This window comes from Oncorhynchus masou, chromosome 25 (genome assembly GCF_036934945.1).
Source record: "Oncorhynchus masou masou isolate Uvic2021 chromosome 25, UVic_Omas_1.1, whole genome shotgun sequence".
NCBI lineage: Eukaryota > Metazoa > Chordata > Actinopteri > Salmoniformes > Salmonidae > Oncorhynchus > Oncorhynchus masou.
In genome coordinates this window covers 20,124,938-20,133,881 of record NC_088236.1, presented here as the reverse complement: position 1 = coordinate 20,133,881, position 8,944 = coordinate 20,124,938, and the positions used below count along the sequence as shown (strand labels likewise).

Below are 8,944 nucleotides of genomic sequence, written 5' to 3'. Positions count from 1 at the left end.
TGAAAGATGTTTTTTTACAAGAATAATGACAAATAAAACGCTAATATACAGTACCTTCATTAGATAAGAATTCACCAATACATGTTAGAGTCAATACATGTTAGAAACACCTTTAGCAGCAATTACAGCTGCTTGTCTTATTAGGTAAGTGTCTAAGAGCTTTGTTTGTTTGCCCTTTATTTTGTTTCAAAATTCTGTCAAGGTGTTGGGGATCATGGCAAGACAGCAATTTCAAAGTATTGCCATAGATTTTAAAGCACATTTAAGTCCAAATTGTAACTTGGCCACTCACTGGAACGTTCACTGTCTTCTTGGTAAGCAACCAATGTAGATTTGGCCTTGTGTTATACGTTATTGTCCTGCTGAAATGTGAATTCCTCTCCCAGCCATTGAACTATGTAGCCATTTTAAAATCACCAATGGCCTCGTGGTGACATCCCTGAGCAGTTTCATTCAGTTCAGAAGGATGACTGTACCTTTGATGTGTCTGGGTGGTTTAATACATCATCCACAGCATAATTCTTAACTTGAACATGCTAAAGAGATATTCAATGTCTGATTTGTTATTGTTGCCCATCTACCAATCACTGCCATTTTTTTAGGCTTTTGAAAAGCTCCCTGGTCTTTGTAGTTGAATCTTTGCTTGAAATGCAATAATTGAGTGAAGGACCTTATATATATATATATGCTGTATGTATGGCGGACAGAGGAAGGGGTAGTCATTCAAAAATCATGCCAACCCTTATTATTTTACAGAGTGAGGGAGTCCATGTAAATTATGTGATTTGTTAAGTCAAATGTTCCTCTCCCTGTGCGGGCGGCGCTCGGCGGTCGTCGTCGCCGGTCTACTTGCTGCCACCAATCCTTTTTCCTTTTCTTTTGGTTATGTCTGTTTTGTGTTTCACCCTGTTTCATTTTGGTTAATTAGGGGGGGTATTTATCTCGACATTTCCTTTGGGGTTTTGTGCGGGATTATTTTTTGTTTGACTGTCAGAGAGTTTGGGTTTCGTTTTCATTGGTTCATGTTTAGCAGGTGTTTTTTCCCTGGAGTGGGGTTTCGTGGCTACTGCTGTAGTCCGGTGTCCTGTCATTTTTGAGCTGGTTGAATAAAACGCCCTTTTCTTCAGAACTTGTTTCTCCTGCGCCTGACTCCACACCCACATCTCCTCAGGGAGATCTGAAAGTTACTCCTGAACTAATTTAGGCTTGCCTAAGCAAAGGGGGTGAATATTTATGCAAATACTATACTTTATTTATCATTTGTTTTGTACATTTTTTTTACATTTTCTTTTCAGTTTGACATTATGGAGTATTTTGTGTAGATCAATGACAAAATAAATCACAATTAAATCTATTTCAATCCCACTTTGTAACGCAACAATATGAAAAAAATCCAAGATGGGTGATATCCACAGTATGCTTAAATCTTAGAACTGAAAGAAATCTCAAGCTGTACAAGCATAGCCAAGAATTCTCATCATGTGCAAATAGTTTGGAGGTTTGAAAATCATTATAGACATTACACGCAGGAAGCTGATATTCCAAAAAATAACCTGTAGAGTACTGTGCCATGTATGTGGTTGTCACGCCCTGACCTTAGAGATCCTTTTATGTCTCCATTTTGGTTTGGTCAGGGCGTGAGTTGGGGTGGGCATTCTATGTTGTGGGTTCTATGTTCTCTATTTCTGTGTGTTTGGCCAGGTGTGGTTCTCAATCAGAGGCAGCTGTCTATCGTTATCTCTGATTGAGAACCATACTTAGGAAGCCTTTTCCCACCTGTGTGGTGTGGGTAGTTGTTTTCTGTTTTGTGTCTTTCTGCACCAGACACAACTGTTTCAGTTTCGTTCGTTCTCTTCGTTGGTTTTTTTGTTAATCAGTGTTCAGTTCAGATAATAAAGATGAACACGTTGCACCTTCATCCTCCACTCCTTCCAACAGCCGTTACAGTGCTTTCCCATTTTATTACTGTGTTGTATGAGTATAAGTTCTGGGTATCATTGAAATACAAGCCACACTTGATACTTAATTCCAGCTTTAGCTGCTTGAGAGCAAGCAGTACTGGGAGTAATATCTCCACAAAAATGGTATAGGTCACACAATCTGAAATGGAAAGACCATTCCAGACAACATGGCATTGTTTTCTATATTTATGTAAAATGTGTATGTACATAACGGGCAGCAATGCACTGCAGCCATAAAACAATCTGTAATTTAATGTGATAGTGCTAAGATGTACCACCAATACTGAACAAAACAATTAAAAATACAGATTTGTCAAGCAACTATATGCACTTTCAAAGCTGTCACAAACTTAATAAACATCAATCTGGAGGGACAGCAATTGAAGACTGCATTAACAAAAAACAATAAGAAAACTTTTGGTCAAATATTATCTGACATCATATACAAATACAAGGGATTTATTTAATTATTCTATACCAGAGTGGCCACTCAAGAGACTGTCGTACAATTGAATTGAAACACTGAACAATGCATGCATTATAACATACAGAGTTTGGCACACAGTACAATTCATATACTGTACCATTAAGCAAAAGGTATTTTCACTCAGATGATGCAGTTGATGTTCTGGAATTGATTGGATTGACATTTGTATATATTTGTTAAAGTCAAAGAAAATGTCAAACAAATGAGGCAAGTGAAAAGAGGACGACATTCTTAATATCAACTGTAGTGCAGTCATTATTTTGATGAAACAATCAGGTGAAGGCACGCTATCATAATATCGTCAATAAGTTATCCAATGACCCTATCCATGCCTCCTCTATGATGTGGCTTTTAAAGCTAAAATACACGTTATTATTGATTCTGTATAATCTATTCAATGTGATCTAATTGATGATTCTATGATCTACTTATCCATGTTCAGAGCAAGAGAAGCAAGTCCATCCACTTCAGCAGAACTCACTGAATTTCAATAGAGGAGGAAGAGGGTGCAGTGTCATTAACTTTTTCAGATAACTGGAAACCACTATGGCAGGAGGTCTCAATGATCACAACGCTCCACTGCAAAATGGATGGTGGAAAAAATTAAAGCAGGACTGTAAATATAGAAAGATATACAGTTTATATATGAACAAAAAGAAAATGTGGATTGTTGGTTGTGCAAGTTCTTGTGTATCATGATGATGAGATGCTTCTAAAAAAAGTTGGGTCTGATTATTTAAAGACATTCTCGAAAGCTGGACACTTGTGGGTCTTGAGTTTCTTGATGGCCTTTTTGAACTCTTTGCTGGACTTGTCCCACTTGTGGATGCCCGTCAGGAGGAACTGCATGTCCACCTTGCGCCCCATGATCAGGTAAGTGTTGCCTAAGTTATCCAGCTGCTGGCAGGGGCAGTCGGCTCCATTCTTCAGGTACAGAACCAGCTTTTTTAGGTCATTCTTCTTTAGGTTTCCCAGTTTCAATGGCTTCTTCCTCTTCTGCAGAATTACCTTGCGGTCCATGCCTTCCCGTCTCACCTCCTTGATCTTGGTCCTGATAGCTAAGATCAAAAGAGACATCAAAAGAAAGAAGGTGGTTGTTAAAAACAATAATATATGGGCACAGACATCAGTTCAATGTCTATTTTTTATTTACATTTGGTTGAGTTGTCAAGTAACGTGAATTCAACAAAAAAGATCACGATGACATTGGATTTAGGTTAAAAGTTGCGTGAAAGACAAAATTCCCTTACGTTGATGACTTTTTACAAATCCAATAAATTTTTCACGTGATTCAACATTATCACATAGATTTATTTGTTATTGAAATGACAATGCTGATTCAACCAGTTCTTGCCTATTGGGATGCGCCTTTAGAAAGTATTCATACCCCTGGACTTATTTCACATTTTCTTGTGTTAAAGCCTGAATTCAACATTGATTAAATATATTTTCTCACCCATCTAAACACAATAACCCATCATGACAAAATGAAAATGTGTTTAGACATTTTAGCAAATGTATTGAAAACGAAATACAGAAATATTCATTTACATAAGTATTCACACCCGAGTCAATACTTTGTAGAAGCACCTATAGCTTTGATTACTGCTTTGAGTCGTCTGTATCAGCTTTGCACATCTGGATTTGGTGATTTACTCCCATTCTTCCTTGCAGATTTTCTCAAGCTCTGTTAAGTTAGATGGGGAGCGGCGGTCAACAGCAGGCTTCAAGTCTTTCCACAGATTTTCAATGGGATTCAAGTCTGAGCTTTGGCTGGGCCACTCAAGGACTTTCACATTCTTGATCTGAAGCCATTTCAGTGTTGAATTGGCTCTTTGCTCGGGGTCATTGTCCTGTTGGAGGTCATTTACACTATGAAGGAGGTTCTCGTCAAGACTTTGCTTGTATTTTGCTCCATTCGTTGTTCCCTCTATCCTTACCAGTCTCACAGTCCCTGCCGCTGAAAAGCATCCCCATAGCAAGCTGCCACCACCATTGAGATGGGGTTAAAAGGGTGATGAGCTCTGCCTGGTTTTCTCCAGACATAGCGAAGAGTTACATTTTTGTCTCATCAGATAACATAATATTTTGCCTTACGATCTCAGAGTCATGTGCCTTTTACTCAGGAGTTGCTTCCATCTGGCCACTCTACCATAAAGCCCAGATTGGTGAAGTGCTGTAGAGACTGGCAGGTTCTCCCATCTCAGCCAAGGAACTCTGTAGTTCTGTCAGAATGGTCATTGGGCTGTCGGTCACCTCCCTGACCAAGGTCCTTCTTGCCAGATGCTCAGTTTGGTTGGATGGGCAGAACTAGGGAGAGTCTGGATAGTTCCATATTTTCTTCAATTTCCAAATGATGGAGACCACTGTTCTCTTTCAACACTCTAGAAATTATTTTAAACCATTAACCAGATAGAATTGTGATGAGCCTTATCTCTCAGAGATATAAGGACAGTTCCTTGGACTTCATGATATAGTTTCTACTCTGACATGCAGTGTCAACTGTGGGACCTTATATAGACAGGTGTGTTTCCTTCTAAATCATGTCCAAACAATTGAATTGGCCACAGGTGGACTCCATTCAAGTTATAATGACACCAAGGATGCTCAAAGGAAATTGGATGCACCAGAGCTCAATTTGGAGTGTCATAGCAAAGGGGTCTGAATACTTACAGTATGTAAATGAGACATTTCTGTATTTCATTTTCAATATATTTGCTAAACTTTCTAAAGACATGCAGTGCTCCTCAAAATGCTTACTATCGTGCTCTGAGCACACAATTTGGAGCATGGGAGCGTCAGAGTCCAAATCAAAGTATGCGAAGCGGAGCATAGAGGGCTCCGTTTGTACATATTTTGAAGCATGCGTCGATGCAAGCTTCAATGGAAAGTATGCAAAGAAATATGATGCGACCACATAAAAATTACATTTTTTTTTTCAATCAATGGCGGCAGTTATTTGAGCTGAAACGAGAGAAAATACACTCCGACTTCGGAATGAAATGATGCTTATTCACATATCATATGTTGCTTGACTACAATATTTTATCTTGATACATTAATAAATACATGCAGTGTTAAATGTGGCATGTTTACCTGCCTACGTACTTTAGATTGCAAGCCCATAATGAATAAATAGGGTTATCTAGTACTGTTATCTAGCCAGATAGCCACAAAGAATTGTTAGCTACCTACCCACGAAGAATTGACATTAACTTGAAAAATATTATTATGAGGTCATTTTTGCCTGTTAAATATCTGGTGAGCTAGATTATTATGATTCACATATAGCTAGCTGATAGTTATGAAGTAAAACGGTTGCTTTGTGTATATGTTGGAAGAAGGTTCAGTGAATGGGGAGATGAAGCGTGAGGTAATACAATAGGGGGAACATGAGATTGTAGAGCACGGTAGTATGCATAATGAGAAACACCCTTTAATTAACTTCGTCATCATGGGGTATTGTGTGTACTGTAGATGGGTGAGAAAAACATATAAATGTAATCCATTTTGAAATCAGGCTTTAACACTACAAAATGTGGAATAAGTCAATGGGTATGAATACTTTATGGAGGTACTGTGTGTCGCGGTAAATATGTAGCTCGTGGGCAAGTTCAGCATGTTGTATCATATCTATGGTTAGCCTGAGGAAGAGGAGTGTGCGGAGTAAACAAGTATCGTAATGAATTTGGGCAATATTCTGGATGCGATTATGATCCAAGTATTTTTTTTTTATCCTTGATCGGGGGAAAAAATGGCTAGTTTGCCTGTCTGTAAAGAGAAGGGTGGGCTGTACACTGTACGCTGCTGTGATTGGATAGAGTGATGGTGTATTTCTCCATCCACTCGCTTCATAATTTGACACAATCACTTTTTCCTGCATGTTTTCGGTCTGATCATTTAGATTGCTGCTGCCTGCTACTATATGAATCACATGGCAAGGACAATTGTTATCAAGCGATCAATGTGCATAATATCTAACTAGTGGGGCAAGGGCAAGGAAAACAGATGAAATGCTGATGTGCAATCTGACTTAGTGCCAGGAAATTTGGCTGTCCGCTGCAAGTTGAGGACACAGACATGCATAAATACACACACTGCTCCGTGGGGAAGGGTGTGTGTGTGAAAAATCTGTTGATTTTTTGCAGTGAGAACATGCAGAGTAGTATTTTGCCAAAATCTATTTAGTCATATTAAAACACTTCCGTTTTTTTTTCTGATTTTCTGATCACGAGTATCAACCGATCCGACTGTCAATTTACAGATACGATTAAGAATACGAGTATGTCCATGTCGGCACACCCCTACTGAGGACTATGGTTAGCCTGAAGACTGTGGTTAGCCACTTTTCCTTTTAGCTGTGTTAATATTTAATGTCAGAACAGAATGACAGTCATAAACATTGTGTATGCATTGTACCAGAGCCTGCGGCTCTGAGGAAAGATGGCAGGCAGAAGGGTTGGGTTGCAGAGCAGAGGGTATCCGTGGTTAGATAGCTAGGCCCCAGATGCCCAGGACCATTAAGGAAAGATTAGAGGGATTACACAGTGAATGCATCTGCATCTCAAATGGAACCCTATTCCCTATATATGGCACTACTTTTAATCTAAGCCTTATAGGTCCTGGTCAAAAGTAGTGCGCTATAAAGGAAATAGGGTGACATTGCCAGAGGTATGGCTATTCTATATCAACCTCACCCTGCAAGGTCTTGGGGGTAGTTATGTTAGGAAAAGTATTTATGTGTTTCATGACTAAGAGACAGCATCCAGACGTATTAATCTCTATGGGAACTGATCAGTTTACATTTGCTGTCCTTTTCCATGGACAGGAATGTTCAAATTACTGCCTGTCTGCCCTGTGCCCCTCCAGCTGTAACAGGACTTGTTTTTTCCCCCCCTTGAGTACCTCCTCTCTCTGTCGCATAGGCTTTTAGGGAAGTGGCCCTGTACCTCAGTGAGCTAGACTTCAAATATATTGAGTGAGATTAATGATCTATTTGTGAAATGCACCACCTAGAGTTGGAAAATTCTCGTAACTTCCCCCAAATTCCTAGTGTTTTCCACAAATCCTGGTTGAACGATTCCGAATTTCCTGCTTATCTCTTCTGGTTCCGGGAATCTTCCAACCAGGCTTTCTGGAAGACCTGGACATGTTGGGAAAGTTACTATTTTGCAACCATACCATACCTTTAAGTTCAATGGATGGGAGGCATGACAACTTTGCAAAAATTATGCGCACACATCTCGGAGGCTGAAGGCTGTGTGTTGTTAGGATTCTGAACGGTCACAATATGGCTCAAATTCGCTAATTGGCAAACAACCCACCCGTCAGTGGAGGCTGCTGAGGGGAGAATGGCTCATAATAATGGTCGGAATAGAATCAAACATGGTTGTGTTTGATACCATTCACTCAATTCCAGCCACGACACTTCATTCCAGCCATTATTATAAGCTGTCCTCCCCTCAGCAGCCTCCACTGCCACCCGTCTATTCCACTACTACTACTCCCACTTCAATACCACCACTGATTGGTTACTGAACGAAAGTGGAACCTTTGATGCTACAGTACATTATAACCCAGACTCTCATTGTTCCTTGATATAAGGCCAAGTATTGCCACAATTTTCAACCCACCAAATGTCTGAATAATCATAATCCGTTTTTATTCACTTATAGCTCTCCAAATCTTACCTCTGAATTGTCTTAAATCAGTCTGATCTTTCACTAAACTTAATTTAACCTCCTAATCTTCTTGGTTCCTCCACCTCACCTCTTGAAATGGTACACGAGTCAACCCCATGGTGGTCCAAATCTCAGCCTCCATGGATGAGTCCCAAATGACACCCTATTCCGTACATATTACTTTTGACCAGGACCCAAGTCAAAAGTAGTTTACAATATAGGGAATAGGGTGTCATTTCAAATCAATTTGTATTTGTCACATGCTCCGAATACAACAGTAGACCTTACTGAGAAATGCTTACCTACAAGCCGTTTACCAACAATGCAGTTCAAGAAAGAGTTATGAAAATATTTACTAAATAAACTAAAGTAAAAATAGAAAGTAATATAATACAAAATAACAATAACGAGGGTATATACAGGGGGTACCGGTACCGAGTCAATTAGTTATTTTGAACATGTAAGTAGATAATAAACAGCGAGTAGCAGCAGTGTAGAAACAAAGGGGGGTGTCAATGTAAATAGTCTGGTGGCCATTTGATGAATTGTTCAGCAGTCTTATGGCTTGGGGGTAGAAGCTGTTAAGGATCCTTTTGGTCCTAGACTTGGCGCTCCGGTACATCTTGCTGTGCGGTAGCAGAGAGAACAGTGTATGACTTGACAATTTTTTGGGCCTTCCTCAGACATCTCCTATTATATAGGTTATGGATTGTAGGAAGCTTGGCCCCAGTGATGTACTGGGCCGTGAGCACTACCCTCTGTAGTGCCTTGCGGTTGGAGGCCAAGCAGTTGCCATGCCAGGCGGTGATGCAACC

At 39.8% G+C, this 8,944-nt stretch overlaps 1 protein-coding gene across 1 annotated transcript in view; it reads right to left on the bottom strand.

Annotated features, from left to right (window-relative positions):
• Nucleotides 1-1,350: 1,350 nt before the first annotated feature.
• Nucleotides 1,351-8,944, bottom strand: part of LOC135513884 (secreted frizzled-related protein 1-like) — a 30,230-nt gene continuing 22,636 nt past the window's right edge. Inside the window, exon 3 of the mRNA XM_064936876.1 lies at nt 1,351-3,506. Within this exon, the coding sequence (XP_064792948.1) occupies nt 3,181-3,506 (326 nt within the window). The 3' untranslated portion in view covers nt 1,351-3,180. The remainder of the gene's footprint in view (nt 3,507-8,944) is intronic.